Here is an 18,990-nt window from a genome sequence, read left to right as displayed (position 1 = left end):
TGTCGGTGAGGCTTTTAACCCTTGGCGCGGATTAGTCCATCATTGGATACAGAGCGAACGATATTAACCATAAGAACTCCAAAGTACTCATGCAATAAAGATTGTAGAGGGCGGTTAATTTTAGGTGCCTGTAGGAAAATAAGATGCGCGATTTGGTCTCGTTTGGGAAGCTCCTAGCGCATTTCACATGTCGCTAACAGCCTCTCACTTACAGGATACGCGGTATTGCCCAAATAGGTGTTACTGCTATTGTGAACGACGAGCGAATGGTAGATTTGCCGTCGTAATTGCATTGTAATTCATGACAGAAGCTATTGTCTTATATCTCTCATCCCCTTTTCTTGAGTAATTGCCCAATGTCTTGCTTACCATTTGCTGGTTGCCGATCAATTTTGGTAGATTAGGCTGTTGATGTCTATCATTTGCGTGGGGTGTTGACTTATATCAAAACACCATCGAAATATTTCTACCTCACCCAACCTTATCATGTGAAATCTAGATGAAATATGTAATCCCCAGATCTTGACGCGATTCTCGTACTATACCCCAGAATCAGATAAACATTGGGGGGGTTAGTGCATCCCTGACAGCCAGTCCATCTCGGAGCCGCAGTCAAATCTTGTCAACCTTGCATCCGTAGAAGCGCACACAATTCATCTCTCGCGATGAACCTCAACCCGAACCCTTAAAAAGAGCTCACTCCCATTTTCTGTCTAGTGCCCGCCGTGCTCGCTCCCTTGGACCGGGTGGATCTCATCGTGGAGCCTCAAGAAGAGAAAACGTTCATGTCCGCAAGCGCGCTAATGACGGATCCGCGCTTCAGTGCGTTCTGTTCATGATGGTGAACATGGACATAGGCGAGGTATGTGATTGGAGCGCGTTCTCAAGGGGTCTTCGGTGAGCGAGCACGGTGAGGAAGCTGAAGACTGCGTCTATTTCAACTTCAAATGTCATTTGGTTTGTGCGTATCTGGGATGTGGTGATGGGGGCAAGATCTTGCTAGCCCTTTATGGGGACGGCCACTCGGAGAAATCTCCGACACTGATGAATGCGATGTTTAGTATTATCAAGAGCACTTTCGTTCATCTGATGGGGCATGTGACGGATTTACTTTCTGGGCCATCCTGCTAGTTGCAAGTTTATTGTCTTGTTTGATGATAAAACACTCCTTCTTCGCGAAACACTTGTGGCGACATGTCCAGCAGCTCTTGATTGTCATGATGGCTGGAGCAGCAATGAATAATTGCCTGTCTCCACTACACATGGAATCTGAACTGACGCAAAAGCTTTTTTCAAGGGTCCATCAAATGATGACTTTATCCACAAATGATTTAACATCAAACATCCACTCTGAGTCTTGGATATCGGACCGTCTTGCATGCGCCATGAATCGCTGACTTTGCCGGCGGGGACCGGCATTTGATGTGCAAACCCCAGATGAGGCTGCTGAAAACGATAGCCGGATGGCAAGCCGATATCATGAGACTCAATGTGTCGAAGGTTGAAGATTCCGAAGCAAAACGAGCTTCAGATTGTTGAGTGTGTCTCGAGTCTGGGCATCTGAAGCAGAATAACCAACCACCTGTCGATCTTTCGAACCACCATACATGAACTTCATATGATGATAGTCTGAGCGTCAATCAATATCATATCATTTATCCTCAACTACATAAGCTGTCAAGGAGGATTGAATCCTTCGTTAATAACCAATCTATCACAGAAAACCCAATTGAAGAAGAACGAGCAGTGACAACCCCCCTGCATAACCGTCTTCATCAATCTCTTGCGACAGGCTGAAACAGGAGCTTGACTTTGAGACGTGTAACCCCTGCCGCTAGAAACCTACAAGCTGAGGCCACCCGTCGCTAACACAAATGCAGCCATTTCTGCACCAGCCCTGTTAGCATATCAACGACGGGCTACCGTGCTTCCATCCTGAATCTTGGTTCTTGGGCAAAGAAGCGACACCAAGCGTTTTCAAACAGCAGACAAAGACTCTTGAACTACCAGGTTCGGCTTGAATGTTTCGTGTTACTCGCATCGTGCCCCTGAACCCTGAGATCGCCTTGGCTGTATGGGGTTTATCACCGTTTATGGCTGTCGGATCCTTGTCTTTATAATGTATCATATCGTATCGTATCGCATGTATAATGTAACTGTTGATCTTGTCTCATCCCACGGACCAACTCCAGCTCTAACCTTAGAGGTTCCTCGCGCTTCACTTCCTCTCTCGTCCGTCCTCTCGTTTCTCTCCCTCTTCAATCAGCAGAAACTCCATTTCTCGCTTTTTGCATGTCATAAACCGCCAAGCCCTTATAATCTTTCCTTTGTCCTTCTCTTCCTTTGCTCTTGATCAAGGCTGGACCTTCGTTTGAATAACACTTTCTTTTATCTGATCAAGTCAGTGACTTGCATCATCAAACACTCATTTCCTGATACCCGGAGTATTCATCCAACGCCTTGGGTATCCAAATCATATCAAGACATATTATAAAGACCCTTGGTTCATTAATACTTTTTGTTTATAATCAACACAACTCAGAATACCTACGACAATGGCGCCTTTTGATGAGCCCCATTACCTTCGGTGGCAGAGACAAGCAAAGAGGGCTTTTGGTGCGACTCTGCCGGATTGGACCATCGCCGATGACAGCGACGACTATGATGTTCACATTATGAAGAAGCGCACAGCAAGGCCGAGACGTAGACGAAGCAATGTTCCAACTTCATCCGGGGAGCCTGAGGTCATGATCAATATCCTACGGGAACCTTATGCCAAGCGAACCGATACTGTCGACCCTGCGACTGAGAAGCAGAAGCAGGACGCGAAGAAGGAAGAGAGTAGTGACAGTGAGAGTGAAGGTGATGACGCAGCCGACAGTGGAAGTGAGAGCGAGAGCGAGGACGAAGATGAGGAGCCCAAGAAGAGTGAAGAAGACAAAACCAGCGACGACGCCAATCAAATCAACATCAAATTGCCTGCATCATCAACAAACTCACCATCAGTCGAAGCTCCATCAGCTGAGGGAAGTATGTCGGATTCTCCTTTGGTAAGTCAGATCCTTAACCCGCTCATCATGTCCAAGTCGTTTTGGATTGAAAGACATGTCAAATGCATTGAAAGCTCGGTCTTGCTAACTCCTCTAAAGGTCGAAGGTGGTGATGGTATGCACTCCAATGTTCACAAGATCCTGCTGGGTGTTGGATCCGTCGGTATGCTCTACCTGTCCACTTCACCTATAACATTACAGACTGCTAACACGATATCAAGGCGGCTTTCTATTCCTACTTGGCATTGGCTTCCTCATCTGGAAATTCTACTCAAGGAAGCAGTCACCAAAGAAGCCTGCTCCCATTGATGACATGAACTTCGACAAGCCCAGCCGCTTTGAGAACCTCGTTTCCAAGGTGCCTTTCCTCGGATCACGCTACGGTCACAAGGGCTGGTACACAATCGAAGATCCATCCTATTCTCCTCCATCCTATTCTCCGCCTCTTGCCGAGAAGGCACGACCTCAGTCACCACTCTTCATGCCTAAGCAATCCGACAACTTCCTCACAGTGCCCAGCCTACCGTTCGGTGTTTATCGTACGAGTGGCGACAGAAGGACAGGGGTTACAAACTATGACATTGACGCTGTCAGCCCTACAAGCACAACCTTTGTCGAGAGCGCTGTTGAAGTCCAGGTCGTGGCTCGTCATGATCCCAAGGACTCTCTGAGCACGCCGTACAAACCTCAACAACACAAGCGAATCCCCTCTACCACACCATATGCCTACGATGTCGGACGACGTCAGACCGGTGTTAGCGAACTCTCCTCCATCTCCTCTGGCTTCGGCGACGGCGACATCGTCGTGACGCCTACCACTCAGACTGTCCAAAGCGTCCCATCGCGACCAGAGCCTTCACGACAACCCACATGGAAGTCTACCAACTCTGTCGGCCGCCGTGACACTGTATCTACAGTAGCTTCAGTGGATACACGACCACGTTTCCGCTCAGTGAACTCATGGGTGAAGCAGCAGAATGGGCAATTGCGACGAGCTCAACGACAACAAGAGAACAGCCTTGATAGTGACGCTCCTCCAGTTCCTCCTCTGGCCCCCCCTCCTGAGCAGGACTTCAGATACATGTTGCAAGACGATGAGAGACCACGTCCAGTGGAGATGGTCTAGGATGGGTTCGGGAAACATGCATGATATATAGAGGCACCTTTGAAAGGAGTATGGCTGGACCAGGCGTCAGATACCTACGTTGGATTTTGTGACATAAACAAGGAAACAAACATATGGAACCAAGTGTATACTCAATTCTATGTCCATTAATTGATCGATCTAGTCTACTTCTCCGGTTTTTATGTCTGTATGTGAACTTAGGTCTGCTTGGCAGGGAACATCTCCCAAAAGCCAATTTCCATCTAAATCGTATTAGTCAATCGTCACTGTTCAAAAGGGCGAGCATATACCTTGAGAGCATGGATGAAGATCTGAACAAGCTCTTCAATTCGCGAAGGTGACTGCAGTTGAATATGCTTTTCGAGCAGGGCTGTTTCTTGGTTAATAGACAGATACTCGATGAAACTGAGAAAGACTCACCAGATCCCAACTTGACAGCGTCAGTGTAATCCTCTTCATTGTAGTTCTTGATCCACGCCCAGTACGTGTTTCCCTCGCGGACAGTCTCCTCATGGTCGTGGAGCATCTTTGCTGCGGCACCATAACCAAGGAGGCATGGAGCAAGAGCCATTTGAAGACCAACCCAATCGCCATTTTGACCAACGTCAAGGACATAACGAGTGTATGCGGTGCAGGCTGCAAAGAAAATCAGAAAAAGATCACTTGTCATTGAACTGCTTAAACTTGCCCTGCTTCTCTGGTGTGGCACGAATCTGCTCGATGGACACACCGAAGCTCTCGCAGTACGAGGTATGGAGCTTCAGTTCATGCATGATATGCTGAACGATTTCTGTTGCCTATAGAGAGGTCATGAGGTCGTGTACAATATAGAGTTAAGAGAACATACTCGAGAAATATCCTCAATGTTTTGTGCCTTGTAGGCAGCGAGGGCATTGGCACGTGAAAAGTGAATCTGTAAATAATGATTAGCTTGGGATCGTTATATGTTTTGAAGACCAACCAAGTATAGGTAATCTTGGATGATATAGCCCTTGAAGGATTCGAGAGGCAGAGTTCCATCACCCATAGCCATGACGAAGGGATGGTACACAAACTCCTTCCAGACGTCGCGGACATCAGGGCGCTCGAGAAGCCACTCGATGAAGTAGCCGCTGTTCATCGAGTTAGTACAACAAAAGATGAGGGACGCTTTATGAACGTACGGAGCAAATGGGAGAGAATAGGTCGAGTGGAAGTGGTTTAGAGGACCATGCCCCTTGCCTAGGCCAGGTGCTGTTCGAATGGCAGCTTCAATGTATCGGCAGGCTGATCGAACAGCCGTAGGTGTATCAAGTCCCTTGGCCAAGTTTGATGCGATGGCCGCTAACAAACCAATTAGTATGAGACCAGAGTTCTTAGGCAAGTTTGTCACTTACAGGCCAGAGAGCACCCCGTCCCATGGGTACTCGAGCTCGCCTGGTATGGGCTCTCGACTCTGACAACCTCACCATCACCGCCAACAAGAACGTCTATAACAACAATCCTCTCCTCTTCAGTCTCAGCCACAGTCAAGTCCTCCTTCATGGGCCGGTGTCCGCCCTTGACGAGCACCCACTTAGGACCTAGAGCCTGGATTCGCTGGGCTACAGTCTCAAGGTCTTGCACACTGCGAACCTCAGGGACTTCTTGACCGTTTTGGGAAAGGATAAGAATAGCTTCAGGAATGTTTGGCGTGACAACTGTAGTGTGCGGTAGAAGGTGCTTGCAGAGATGTTGAATGGCTTCATTGGGGAGGAGTGTTGCACCAGAAGTCGAAACCATGACCTGAAAGTCAAGAGTTAGAAAGATCCTAATATAGATCTGTAAGGGGGCACATACTGGGTCTACGACAAGTGACGGGATGCTATGCTTAACCATGGTCTTTGCAACCATCTCTATCGTCTCTGTAGAAGCAAGCATGCCTACCAAGGTGTTAGTCATTGTGCAACACAGCGAAATCGTTGACCAACTCACCAGTCTTGACAACATCGACACCGACATCTTCAACACAAGCATCGATCTGCTGAGAGACGAAATCGGTGGGAATGACATGAATGCCCTTGACGCCTTGAGTGTTCTGCGCAGTCAGAGCCGTAGTGGCCGTCATAGCGTAGCAGCCATGAGCAGCGATGACTTTCTGATCCGCTTCAAGTCCTCTGATGATTTTCCGTCAGCATATATTGCGATTGAACATAAAAGTATCATGAAAACGTCTTCAAAAGGCTCCATCATGCCACTTTGAGTATAAGGGAAACTGTACTTACGCTCCGCCCGAACTGTCCGACCCCGCGATGACAAGCACTCGTCCTTGTACCATGATAAAGGATATCTTTAGGAGGGTTCAAAGAATGGTCAATACAATGAATCCACCAAGAAAAGATGTATGATATAGGTGTCGTGAAGGAGTAACTTGGCCTAGATCGGAACTGAGCTCGCTCTTAATCCCGCGTTTCGGTTACTCATGGAAGCGGCGTTGGTATTGGCAGGCGATGTCAATTGCTCTGGTGGGGCCGAGTAATTCACCGTCATCATAGTTACAAGTCGTACATTATCAGGTCATGATGTTACTTATCTACTCCCTCAACCCTAAAATTAACCAGCTAATTGTAAATTCGACATACTTAGTACCTGGTTCCTCAATATCATGAGTCCTTGTCGTAGACTGATTTGTAATTTGGGCATATGAGGCTACTAGTCGAATCAAACGAGCAATGCTGTAATATCTTACTATAATATCCTCAACTTCACTTGGTCTCGTTCTAAGAAGCCCTCTCAGATAAAACCAGAAGCATCCCTTCTTCGATGTTTTGCCCAAAACTCCATTATTCAAAACCCAGATCAGACACCAATCCCCTTTACAGCAGCTACTCGTCACAAGGGTATATACAGCTCAAGACCCGCCTACCACCCCTTAACGCTCCATCATGATTCTTTGTCATTGGTATCGTGTAGTTGAAACTTTCCAACGTCGTGTTGCTTTTGGCTATGTAGTCATCTTACATCTTCGAAATATCATTGCCAATATCTCACCTCCTCAATCTGAGAGGAGCTGGTGTAAGATCTGGTGGCGGTGCCGGCGGCTCGCTGATGCTCCGCTGCCTCTCTGTCCTGTCATCCCCGGAGCTATTTTCGCCCTCGCCGCTTTCTTCTTCACTTTCCTCTTGGCTGTTATCATCGCTACTGTCGTCATCTTCGTCATCCTCCTCCTCATCAAATACTATTTGTCGCATCACGTTCTTGTCAAACAAATCTATAACCATCCTTCTCACCCCTAGCCGGTAGTGGTTCCATTCCATTGCGCTCATCACTTCTTTGAAGAACTGCGTACTTTTGAAGGCGCTTGGTTTGTGTGCCCGAAGCTTCTGGAGGTCAGTAAGCGCCTTCTTGTAGAGGACCATATTTCCTAGGTCCACAATGAGTTCCAGGACTCTTCTGTTAACATCCGCCTCGCTCAACAGAGCAGGTATTTCTGCTGGCTCAAGAGGTGGTCGAGCGGCGCGAGGTGGTGGCGCCTCCTGGGCTGTCCGTTGACTTGACGGCAAGGTGATTGACGTTACCGTCTTTTGTTTCCACGCTGTCAGTGATAATAACCTTGATAGGTCATTGGGGATGCAGAATCCGAGCGAGGTACCCATTGGTGTTGTGTTGGCATCCCATCCATGTTCAGATAGAATCTCCAGACCGTGCGTAGAGCGGGAAATCAGGCCAAGAACGAAGAATGCAGTGCCCCTTAGACTCATCACTTCATGGGTCTCAGCAATTCGAATGATATGCTCTACCACATCGTTGGATTCCAAGAACGGTGCTCCAAGTTCCATGGACCCAACGTTGCCAACAGCCCAAAGGCAGCCCTTCACCTTCGTAAGCATTTCCGCATCTCCCTTATCCATGCCATGCTCACGAATCGTAGCTGCAAAATCCTCAAAATGACCCTTATCACTGAGCAGCCTACATCCCTCCTGGGTACGGGTCAACTCTCGATAGAAGTGCGGTGGTACATGGTTGTCATGGTAGTCCCCATCAATCTCACCATCATCAAATAAACTCATGCGAGGATTGTGCTCGTCTGGATCAATGAGGAACGCTTTGGCCAAACTTGCCTCTATGACCCTGACATATGTATCGTTCCGCCCCAGGAACCAGTCGTCCATTTCGTTACTGATGTAATCCAGTCCATCCAGGTAATGGTATCCGATAGATGTTGATAAGAACCGTAAGAGCAGCGGTGCTCCGATTTCTCCCAGATGATCGAGAGCTGGTCGGCATTCAACAATGTACTCCAGGTAGGTCTTGCGATTACAAGCTTTCTCCAAGATCTTCACAGCCGTGGCACAGACCTCAATCTCGGGATCGTAAAGCTGTGTGACCAAGAGCTGAATGGCCCATTTCGAGTCACCAACGCCACCCTGTCCGTTGGCCGATGGTACTGGCCGGATGGCGTATTTGCGAAGGGCATTGGTCGCATGAATTCGGATTTCCTTTGTGCCAGCAGTTAAAGCTTTGGACAACAAGACTCGAGGATGACCCTGGACGCTATAATCGAAGCTGGACAGGAGCAACTTGATGAGGTCTGGTCTCTGCTTCAAGTCCACGATGTGATACATCATATTGAACATCCTCCAACGTTCTAGTAGTTGAAGACCTTTAGGATCACCACTTAAAACACCAAGCATTGAGAAGTAGCCCGCGCAAAGTGTGTCAGTAACTCGATCTCTTGAGAACATTGGATACTGGGCTGTGAGGCCGCTAGTCTGAAGAAGTGTTGTTAGTGATCAAGTTGAGGAAACCATAAGAGCATCAAGCCTTACCGGATCGCATTGTGCTAGACACTCAGCTATCTGTCTAAGCAACTTGCTGTCTGCCAAGAATTTAATTCCCTCAGGGGATTGAAGTAGAGAGTGCATCAGGGCACAACCAGCTCGGACATACTTTTGTGTGGCACGAGTGTTTTTGACGTTAGCAAACCTGTATTTGAAAGGGCGATAGAAGCTGATGATTCTCTTCATGAACTTGGATGCTTTGATGGCCTCTTCAAGTCTCTTGCCGCTTTGTAGAGGGCCGTCGATGATCTTGAGAATAGTCTCCCAGTTCCACTTAGCATAGTTCGAGCTGTTGAGGACATTACTATCAATCAACAGTTGCCGGAACGTAGCATCATCAAAAACCAGAGATTGGTGGGATTTGGGGGCCTCATCAATCGCGGATATGTCATTCGAGTTGTGACCTGACGATAACGCACCGGACAAGGCACCCGTGGGCGCACTCCTGTATAAAGTACGACTGACGCTACTGATCTGGTAAACAATCCCCGACGCCACCCAGTGATCATTGTTGCCAATGTTGGCAGCCGATGAGAAGAGTTCCGGTAGGAGGTGAAGCTCGGCGCTCCAGGATGGAGGTAACAGGCGACTGGAAAGTTTCAGCACTTCGCTTATTAGAAGGGTCGTCTTGCGCTGGAGAGTCGGATTCTCGTCTCCTTGAGCAATCTTTAGGAGAACTGGTAGGAGGCCTGCTCGAATGAGCACTGCCAGCAAAAGAGCTGTGTAGTGCTCGACGAAATTTTGTTCACCGCTGTCCTCTTCTGTGAACTGTAAATGGCTCTTGTCCTTTTGGTTTGACTTCAGATTCGCTACTCGACCGTACGTTGTCAATCTCCTTCCAGCAAGAAAAGAGGTTGCCCACGCTGGTGGTTTGATCCGTAGAAGTGAGAATATAAGATCAAGAATAGTCTCCCGAACCACATCACTCGGCAATAGCATGCTCGTGATCAAGGATCGAATTGTACGGAGATCATACATACAGAGAGTCATGAGCCCTGGCCATGACTTCAAAGCTGTTGCAATGGCTTTGGAGTTCTGTTTCATGATACTTTCGTTGGTCAGGAGGTGGTCAGTAAAGACAGTAAATAGCACTTCCAGACCATATCCGGGTTGTATATATTTCCGCTTTCGAGGTGAGTCGAGCAGGTATAAAAATGCAGAGGTCAAACTTTCGGGAGATTTGTAGACGCCTTCTGAAAGGGCCTCCGTCAATGGTCCCAAACCACCGGATGCCACCAAAAGTGCTGGATCCTGCACTATAAGTTCTGCTAATGTCTCGATGCAGATAGGCCTTAGACGGTCCAAGTCTCCCTCGGCCGGCTGAGCATTTGCTCGTCGGTCTTCTCCATGCTCTGCAACTGCTACTATCGTGCGCACCACGGCTCGAGAGATCTCTTTCACTCCGCCTTTGACATCAAGAAATGCACGGACGAACTTGAGGGCCTGCTCACGTTCAACATCCGCTTTGCGGTAGTTATTAAGTGATCTGATTATGTCAGTAAAAGGGGCGCGGCCACAGTCGAAGTACATACCGTATCACCAGATAATCCGTGTTCAGACTTCGGATCTTCTTAAGTGATGCCACATCCGAAATAGCATATCTGGTCATTCGATAGCCAGCAGCCACGACTTCGCGACTCTCGCTTAGGAGCATTACCTGCATGCGGAGCCCAAAAATTGACCAGACCAAGTCGTACTTAAGAGTTGGGTAACGCTTGAAGAGATCGACGAGCTGATTCCCCCGCGAGACGTAGTACTCCGGCATCATGCCCTCAACCTCTAAGGCCTGGAGCAGTTCCGCAAGCGCAAATGTCGGACTTTCTGTTGGTTCCTCATTGTCAGACTCTACGACAGATCGTGACACGCTTTGTGGCGAACGCAGTCCAATTGGTCTCCCGGATTCGACAACGTTGCTCTGGGTACGGTTTCGTTTTGGCGTCGCAGGTGGAATCTGTCGTGTATGCTGAGCATCTGAAATCTTTTGGCGCAAGTCCTTGATACGCAAGTTGCTGGCGTTAAGCTCCGCCTCAACCTTTTGTCGTTGCTCTTTGGTCTGCTTCGCTTTCTTAGAGTTCAGCGCCTCTAGCATGTTCTCACTCCCCTCCTTGATTTTCATTTCACGGTTGAGTCGTTCTTTCAGATGTGCCAGAGCTTGCTCAGCTAGCGTGTCTACGTCATCCTCTTCCACCTTGTCCATGAAGCTGCTTGGGTATATTGACCCCGCTTCAGTCTTACTCCCAGCCCGACTACGCAACTCTGAACTGAAGCTGCCGGGAGCAACATTGAGACTGCTTCCCCTTGGCGCAAAAGATACGGCTGAAGCAGAGAGATTTCGGGCGTTAGCGCCATTGGGAGGTTGTAGACCCGAATCGCCTCGGTCGAAGCTCGTGCGACCAGATAACTGCTGAGGCAGGTTGTGTTGTGAAGGTTGGCTCGGAGGGGTCATGCCCTTCTGAGCTGCCGCGGAAGAGCTCAGCATATCAGCGGCGAACAGCCCACCGGTTGGGACTGGGCCCAAAGGTGGTGGAAGAGCATTCGTCGATCAACGGCGACTGAGGTAACGAGTACGGAGGATGCGATCACGGTCAAGGTTCGTGTGCGTTACAGTGACTTCGTTTGGTAGGCGTATATTCGTTCGCAAAATGGCGGTATAAAGTGACTGTCTAGATCTAATGCTGCGAGCGATCGTAATGTTGTGTCGTATGTATAACTTCGACCGCGTTTTCGGTGATCGCGCTGTCAGAGAAGCTGTATCTGGACAGCGAAACTGGTTCAAGCAGGAGTTTCAAGAGAGCGGAGTTGTCGCCGAAGACGTTGGAGAGGTTGCGTGGATTCCAAGGCGATGGTGGTGCAAAAGCGATGTAGCCACGATACGGGGTTGAAGGTTCAGATCACCAACAGAAGCAATAACCAGATTGATGCCGTACAGAACCTTACGTAGATAGGCCAATATCAGAGCAAAATGAGCGAGGTTCAAGGACCAGTTTGGCAGGGTTTCGAGAGACGAGGGGACAGGTGATTGGAGGATCGAGAACAGAGGTTGTTGGCTTGCGGGCAACCAGGGCCTAAAGTGGAGGCGGACAAGACCCAGCCAGATGGTGATGCATTCCATTTACAGACCTGCCCGGGGCACTAAAGTCAACCTTGTGCTCTGTAAACTGTGCTGCACCCTGCAGTTGCGGGCGGCTTCACTACCTTAGAACCTAAAGTTTTGGAAAAGCTCCGGTACAGTAGCGTGCTGTAGGTTAGATGCTCTGAGCTCAAAACATTGTATTCCGGGGTTACGATGGAGTTAGGAGAACATCCATGAAGCTGAGGAGCTGGGGAACTGAGTTTGAGAGTCAGTGCCAATAGTAATCGAGAGTATATTGCAAGCAAGCTGTTTGGCGCACGGCAGCTGATTGTCGTTGTAGGCCTTCGTCCTCATATAAGCATACAGCTTCCACCTTGGCATAGCATTTGAAGCCTGGGTAATAATGATTTCGCCATCTGCTTTCTTGACCATATTCACATGCTGGTACACACAAATAAAAAACCCCTTACTAGGAATATATTGGTGCTTCGTGAGGCCATCACCAAAAATGTGAAAGATAACCTACAGGCTGCATGCCGGCGCCTTGTGATACTCCGAACTCATCAGACCGGAGGGCATGAATCCAGGATTGCCTTGACCATAAACACCAGAATCTGACTGGTACTCTCCCCTCATAATCTCGTACCTCATCTTTTCTGCAACCAGAACTCAACTTGTGTTCGTATCGCAGGAATCATGCGATGTTGAGTCGCATTATAAGATAAGATAGACAAGTCAAGATAAGAGCTCCGATGGCTCCAGGCGGGCCCCGATATACGGGATCGAGGGCATCGGCGTCCTCCGGGGCCCGGCACCGACCCCCATCGCCCCATGGAAAAGCTTCAATTTGCTAACAATTGCAACATCGGACATTGAATTGTTCGGCCGTAGGCGCTTGTTTCTGATCGCCAACGTCCGTCTCCGTCCGTTGAGCCGCTTAGAGTAGCGTTATTTGGTTGCTTTGTCTCTAATTACCTTAGCCGGAGCTGTCATTATCGCTGGGAAGGGGGGGCTGACATCCCAACCATTCTGCATACTTGCTAATCTATATTTAAAGCCTATTCCTCCCCTTCCCTCCTTTCAAACCATACTGTGCTTAATCTTGATTCTTGAAAACATTGCCATCGCTCATCTCTTGTTGCAATACACTAAACCTAAAACCTTATCTGGTCTTATCCGGTAGCAACTACACGTCTTCAGACTTATCACACAACAAGCCTCTCACAATGCCTTACGTATCTGCTGCTCGCTATGGCAAGGACAATGTCCGCGTCTGCAAGGTTGATCGCGATGCCTCTACTGGCATCCAGACCGTCACTGAGATGACCGTCTGCTGTCTTCTCGAGGGAGAGATTGAGACCTCCTACACCAAGGCCGATAACAGTGTTGTCGTTGCCACCGACTCTATCAAGAACACCATCTACATTACCGCCAAGCAGAACCCTGTCAACCCTCCTGAGTTGTACGCCTCTATCCTCGGTAGCCACTTCATCGAGAAGTACAGCCACATTCATGTTGCCAACGTCAACGTCAAGACTGTTCGCTGGCAGCGTCTGAAGGTTGATGGCAAGCCTCACCCTCACAGCTTTTTCAAGGATGGTGAGGAGACCCGAAATGTGGAGGTTCGCGTGAGCCGACAGGAAGGCATCCAGATCAAGAGCTCTCTTGTTGGCTTGACTGTACTTAAGAGCACCGGTTCTGCTTTCCACGGCTTTGTTCGCGATGAGTACACAACTCTTCCTGAGACCTGGGATCGTATCTTCTCAACCGATGTTGATGCTACATGGAAGTGGAAGAAGTTTGACTCACTGAACGCTGTCAAGGCCTTTGCTCCCAAATTCGACAGTGCTCGAGAGGCGGCACGCAACACCACCCTCAAGATCTTTGCCGAGGACGACAGTGCTAGTGTGCAAGCCACCATGTACAAGATGTCTACTCAGATTCTCGAGCTTGTGCCCGAGATTGCGACAGTCACTTACGCACTGCCCAACAAACATTACTTCGAGATTGGTAAGCCTGGACACGCTTCCCCAAGTCGACTGTTGATACTAACCTCTTATCTAGACCTGAGCTGGCACAAGGGACTCAAGAACACAGGCAAGGATGCTGAGGTTTATGCGCCCCAGTCTGGCCCCAATGGTCTTATCAAGTGCGAAGTGTCTCGTGACAACTTGCAATCAAAGCTATAAAGGGGCGTTGAGAATGGTTGTATTCTGCGGCGATAGATGTCAAGATGGAACGTTATTATGAACCCAGGATAAAGATTGATACCAAGCGATGAACTTAGATTCTAGCACTAGATATGATTTTAGTAATTATGTTAATTTTGCTACCTTTCTGCCTGTCCTGATTGTATTGTGTTGAAACCTGTACTGTGGTATTCCCTCACTCATACCTTTTTTACGATAATATCCATGACCGTGAACCGTAGGGGCATAATCAGGGTAAATGTCACTGGCAGAACGTAAACCAGACCCAGTGTCTTTGTACAGCAGGTGAAATGCACACCGGACACATCACATCATGAAAACGTTGATAATTGCTTGGTGCTAGGTCATAATATGCCCAAGATATTGGTACAAATAGTACAAGGACTCTCATAGCCCATCCGCATAGTCTTTACTGCGCAGCTCCCTCGTTCCATAGCTACTCCCGTGATTTCTTATAATCGCTTCTTATCGCCATTTCGGACCCTTTCGGTGGCCTTCTCCCAACCTTCCTCTCCCACTGGTACACCAGCAAACCGTATCAAGTTATCCTTGTACGGATGAGCATCGCCCTCAAACGCCTTAAGTCTTGCCAATCGCTTGTCTCGTAATCGGTTCTTGGGCAACATGCCACGCACAGCCTTGCGCAGAACCTCACTGCCTCCGTGCGCCTCCATGAGTGCGTCCATTGTTATGGACTTGAGGCTGCCAGGTCGTGTCGTGTGTCGGTAGTAAGGCTTTTGCCACTTCTTGCGGCCGGTTGTGTAAAGAGCGGCGCAGTTGGTCACGACAACGTAGTCACCGCAATCGGTTGATGGGTCGAAAATCGGCTTGTGCTTGCCCATGAGAAGAACGGCGATGCGGGATGCGAGACGGCCGAGTGAAGGTGGTGTAACGCCGGGCTGAGTAGAGAGTGTGGCATGAGGGGCGGAGGCAGATACACTATGCCATACTCGAGAGTAGGCCAGTTTTGTCTATTTGATATTGGTTAGACAAGAGAAAGATTTGAGGATATTCATCTTATCAGCTCACCAGACCGAGGACTTGCGACATCTTGAAGGTTCTGAGAGATCAATCTCTCACAATTTACCTCCAATTGGTTTGGTCAGCCGCAAAACTGGTGAAAGGGGGGTCAAATCGCCGTGTAGCTTCGTTTTGCTGTATCGCGAGATCTACCAACACCGAAACGCTCAACCAGAAAGTTTGGATCCAGATGCCAAGAATTAATTGCTGACTCAGGAAGAAGGACAGTCACGTGCTAATAGCTTAAATCCCGAAGCCACTGCCTGACCCGCTTCCGGGGTGCGGAAGTGTGCGACAACGGCCGGACCCCGATGCTATCACTCGATTGTGGATTTCAAAGCAGCGAACAAAACCCGCCCACGTCGTGCTACAACCTTGTTTTCTAAACAAATGCCTCTCAAGTTTACACCTGCAAGAGTATTTACAACTGCTTCTCTCTTTACAATAGCTGGTTATTCAGCATATCAATATCGAATCTCACGTATCAACTCTAACACCACGCCCCCCACTTGTAAGTTCTCCAACTTGTATGCGATTCTCTTACACTATGAGTATGAAACTAACGGATCGACGCAGCATCTAACAAGATGACGGCCGATAACTCGTTTGAGGTGCGCACAAAATTCTGAGCTATGAGTCATGGCTGAGAAAAGGGGACGAGGAGAGTTGTTGAGATCTTTTCCCAGTATTCAGGTACTAATGAAACGTCTTGAAAACAGACCCTCTTTGCTGTTCCGCTGTCATGTGACGGTTGTGTCAAGGCGGTTTCAGACTCTCTGTACAAGCTCGGCGGTATCAGTAATGTGGAAGGCAACTTGAAGGACCAGTTGATTTCTGTTAAGGGCACCGGTAAGGCGAGCTAACTCACCGAGCCGTGTACAAGCTAACGGTGTCGAACTTCCAGCTCCCCCATCAGCTATCGTAGAAGCTATCCAAGCCACCGGAAGAGATGCCATCTTGCGTGGAACGGGGGCCTCAAACAGTATGTGCAGAGCAGTTACTCACCCTCCTGTGATACAATCACACTGCCATTGGATTGCCGGCTCCTCAATGGCTCTACAACTTGGTACAATCAATCGCTGACCTCGAAATCTGACAGGTGCCGCTGTGAGTATTCTCGAAACATTTGAAGATCCTGTGGATGGCTTCTACGAAGAGCCTAGCAGAGATGTAAGGGGGCTAGCAAGAATGGTACAAGTTAGTTCAGGACGGACATTGGTTGACTTGACTATCCGCGGCGTTTCGCCCGGAACTTACAAAGCTTCAATTCGCGCATACGGTGACTTGAAGAACGGTGCGACCTCAACGGGTCCTGTCTGGACAGGAGATGACAAGAAGCCTCGGGGTGACCTTGGTACTATTGAGGTCGGTGAGGATGGACGGGGCGCAGCCTTCATAGACCATGGTTTCCAAATCTGGGAGGTCATTGGACACGCCATGGTTCTGACAAGGCAGGAAGAGAAGGACGAACCACTGAAGAACGATAAGGACACCGTCGTCGGCATTATCGCACGAAGCGCTGGCATGTGGGATAACGATAAGACGGTGTGCTCATGCACAGGCAAGACGCTTTGGGAGGAACGAAAGGACGAGGTTCAGAAGGGAATGCTATGATAACGAGGCATTTACCAAATCCAAGTCGCCAACCAAGTCTGAATATTAACGCTGAACAGTGCCAAGAGGAGGATTATTTCTGATTTATGGCATGATGCACACCCTTTGTTGAAGGCTTGTCGTCCAGTCAACTGTTTCTCCGCAGGCTTGAAACAAAGCCCATGTAAACCAAGTTGGGTTGAAGAGTGACAAGTGGAAGATCTGTAACGCATCGACGGTGCTGCGGCGAGATGTGGTGCGATATCTGACCTGGGGACAAGATCGAACATGGGTCTTTTCCATGATCATGGTTCGATATCATTCCAAAGAGGCAATATCCTCGTGTTTAGCTGAGCTTCACGGAAAAACTGATTCTCGTACTCGTTCACTTTGAAAGAATTCGGAACTATTTTCTGCGGTTACATATCCTCGTGATAAAAGCTGGTAAACGGCTGATGGAAGTTTGAGACTAAGGCATAGACGGCAAGTAGAATCTGAGATCCAAGGCTTCAATGCATTGACAGCAAGACCTTGCTGGGATGAAGATGAAACTCCGGAGATCAGCCACAGAATTATGCGAGACAATGGTGTAAGTGACAGCTGTAACATGTTCCATTGGCATCTACCTTGACGTCAGTCACGATAGGCTAGCACTGCCAAGCTGAGATTCGGAGTAGATCGACTGTTTCGATGCCTTTAAAGAGGAAAGAATATTCAGGTGAGTGAAGGATGAGACGAAGAGACAGGGACGATACCTGTTCGTGTGTATGAGAGAGACGGGAGGAAATACAAGGCCGAGGGTTAGCTCAAACCTTCGCATCAGGATAGTAGATAAACTCAAGATCTGATGTACGATGAAAAACAGGGCGAGATGAAGGAACAAGAAACTGTTCAAAGTTGAATCTGGAACTTAGATACAGTACTAACTAACCTTGATGGGTACATGATCGACTATTGCCGTTGAATCCGCTCGTACTGTGAGACAAACAGATAGACAGGTCAAGACATGATTATTCAACATGAACCATTTTCATGGTAACTACGCGTGAATCTAAAATTTCTGGAGGAATTCTGGCTCTTTCATTTACATTAACCAATGACTTTGACTCGCTTGTTAAGCGATGCCAACAGATTTTTAACTTTATTAACTTTTTGCATCAAGTAGATATCTCAATATACGCGAAAGTGCCTGATGCACACTGTCGATTTTAAGCTCACCAAATAGTTTCCGGTGTAATATTGTCTCAGATATCTTGTGCCTGAACGTCATGACGTCTAGAAACTTTCTGCTACGTCCCCGGGTCTCGGGCTGTAACCAACTGGCACCCCTGGCTTGGCTCCATGGGGCTCCGGATCACCATATGCCGAAAGGTTCAATGCAACATGCACTGCCGCAGTTGTCGCAAGGCCTCCCGCAGAAAGGGAGTACATCTATATTGTTGTTGACCCGGTAGGGAGGCTAGACGGGGTCTGAACGTTAGGAGGAAAACTCCCAACACAGGCAGGCTCGAGAGACTGGATGAAGAGCCCGGACTGGTGGTACAGTATGGATACTCGGTACTATATCGTACACAGCCAGATGCGTGTTGAGTGGGCGCATTAGCGTCGAGAGCTGGCGGCAATCGAAGCAAGGGATAGGCTGGGAATTCTCCAAGATGAAGATGTTGTAAAAAATCACGAGAGCAAATATCATCATCTGTCGTTTGGTTCAAGTACTGAAAGTTGTTCCTGTTGGTGCCGGTTTCTTCCTAATCTCCGTTTGCCAAGATCGCTTGAGAGTCTCTCCCTGGTGGCCGCTAGGGTTGGTTCTCGGCTCTTTGCTAACGAAGGCACAACGACTCTCGTTTTCACTCACCGTAAATCCACTGGTCCTCGCATCTTGGCAGCTTGGGCTGGGCAGGTAGGTACCACTTGTAAAGCTCATTTCGATCCCGTGCCTTCGGGACCGAAGCCTGAATAGAACAAAACGTAACGATCGAGTCCAGTAACGGTAAGTTAGACTGCTGTATGTTCCATTCCTTTGGGCCTATACTGCAGGGTCCATCACTCTAAACTGCCCACATCAGGGCGCTTAAACCCAGATTAGGGTTGATCGAGAGGATGGAACGCACGTCATTCG

At 48.6% G+C, this 18,990-nt stretch overlaps 6 protein-coding genes across 7 annotated transcripts; 3 read left to right on the top strand and 3 right to left on the bottom strand.

The window, feature by feature from the left end:
• Positions 1 to 812: 812 nt before the first annotated feature.
• Positions 813 to 4,351, top strand: FOIG_04159 (uncharacterized protein). Its single transcript, XM_031202269.1, has 3 exons — positions 813 to 3,050; positions 3,150 to 3,213; positions 3,272 to 4,351. The coding sequence occupies exons 1-3, from the start codon at positions 2,556 to 2,558 to the stop codon at positions 4,174 to 4,176; spliced, it is 1,464 nt and encodes a 487-aa protein (XP_031067716.1). The 5' UTR covers positions 813 to 2,555; the 3' UTR covers positions 4,177 to 4,351.
• Positions 3,362 to 6,632, bottom strand: FOIG_04158 (uncharacterized protein). Its single transcript, XM_031202268.1, has 12 exons — positions 6,420 to 6,632; positions 6,130 to 6,311; positions 5,995 to 6,077; positions 5,553 to 5,940; positions 5,340 to 5,499; positions 5,138 to 5,288; positions 5,024 to 5,089; positions 4,865 to 4,973; positions 4,597 to 4,812; positions 4,467 to 4,546; positions 4,308 to 4,418; positions 3,362 to 4,230 (listed from the first exon to the last, which is right to left on the bottom strand). The coding sequence occupies exons 1-11, from the start codon at positions 6,470 to 6,472 to the stop codon at positions 4,374 to 4,376; spliced, it is 1,533 nt and encodes a 510-aa protein (XP_031067715.1). The 5' UTR covers positions 6,473 to 6,632; the 3' UTR covers positions 3,362 to 4,230; positions 4,308 to 4,373.
• A 108-nt stretch (positions 6,633 to 6,740) lies between these two features.
• On the bottom strand, positions 6,741 to 12,100 carry FOIG_04157 (uncharacterized protein). Its single transcript, XM_031202267.1, has 3 exons — positions 10,508 to 12,100; positions 8,964 to 10,461; positions 6,741 to 8,906 (listed from the first exon to the last, which is right to left on the bottom strand). Exons 1-3 carry the CDS (start codon positions 11,452 to 11,454, stop codon positions 7,182 to 7,184), a joined length of 4,170 nt encoding a protein of 1,389 aa, XP_031067714.1. The 5' UTR covers positions 11,455 to 12,100; the 3' UTR covers positions 6,741 to 7,181.
• An 814-nt stretch (positions 12,101 to 12,914) lies between these two features.
• Positions 12,915 to 15,310, top strand: FOIG_04156 (uricase). Its single transcript, XM_031202266.1, has 2 exons — positions 12,915 to 14,058; positions 14,113 to 15,310. The coding sequence occupies exons 1-2, from the start codon at positions 13,275 to 13,277 to the stop codon at positions 14,235 to 14,237; spliced, it is 909 nt and encodes a 302-aa protein (XP_031067713.1). The 5' UTR covers positions 12,915 to 13,274; the 3' UTR covers positions 14,238 to 15,310.
• Positions 13,075 to 15,469, bottom strand: FOIG_04155 (50S ribosomal protein L13). The gene is made up of 2 exons (XM_031202265.1): positions 15,288 to 15,469; positions 13,075 to 15,229 (listed from the first exon to the last, which is right to left on the bottom strand). Exons 1-2 carry the CDS (start codon positions 15,306 to 15,308, stop codon positions 14,711 to 14,713), a joined length of 540 nt encoding a protein of 179 aa, XP_031067712.1. The 5' UTR covers positions 15,309 to 15,469; the 3' UTR covers positions 13,075 to 14,710.
• Positions 15,470 to 15,525: 56 nt separating this feature from the next.
• Positions 15,526 to 17,831, top strand: FOIG_04154 (uncharacterized protein). Of its 2 annotated transcripts, XM_031202263.1 has the most exons (6): positions 15,526 to 15,789; positions 15,855 to 15,889; positions 15,998 to 16,127; positions 16,183 to 16,260; positions 16,378 to 17,460; positions 17,549 to 17,831. In XM_031202263.1, exons 1-5 carry the CDS (start codon positions 15,669 to 15,671, stop codon positions 16,890 to 16,892), a joined length of 879 nt encoding a protein of 292 aa, XP_031067710.1. In that variant the 5' UTR covers positions 15,526 to 15,668; the 3' UTR covers positions 16,893 to 17,460; positions 17,549 to 17,831. The 2 variants fall into 2 exon arrangements, with proteins under 2 accessions (XP_031067710.1, XP_031067711.1); XM_031202264.1 differs by lacking the exon at positions 17,549 to 17,831 and having other exon boundaries at positions 16,378 to 17,495.
• Positions 17,832 to 18,990: the final 1,159 nt, after the last annotated feature.

Source organism: Fusarium odoratissimum (assembly GCF_000260195.1).
Source record: "Fusarium odoratissimum NRRL 54006 unplaced genomic scaffold supercont1.5, whole genome shotgun sequence".
Taxonomy (NCBI): Eukaryota; Fungi; Ascomycota; class Sordariomycetes; order Hypocreales; family Nectriaceae; genus Fusarium; species Fusarium odoratissimum.
Note: the sequence above shows the minus strand (reverse complement) of the source record. Positions and strands in the feature narration are given on the sequence as shown.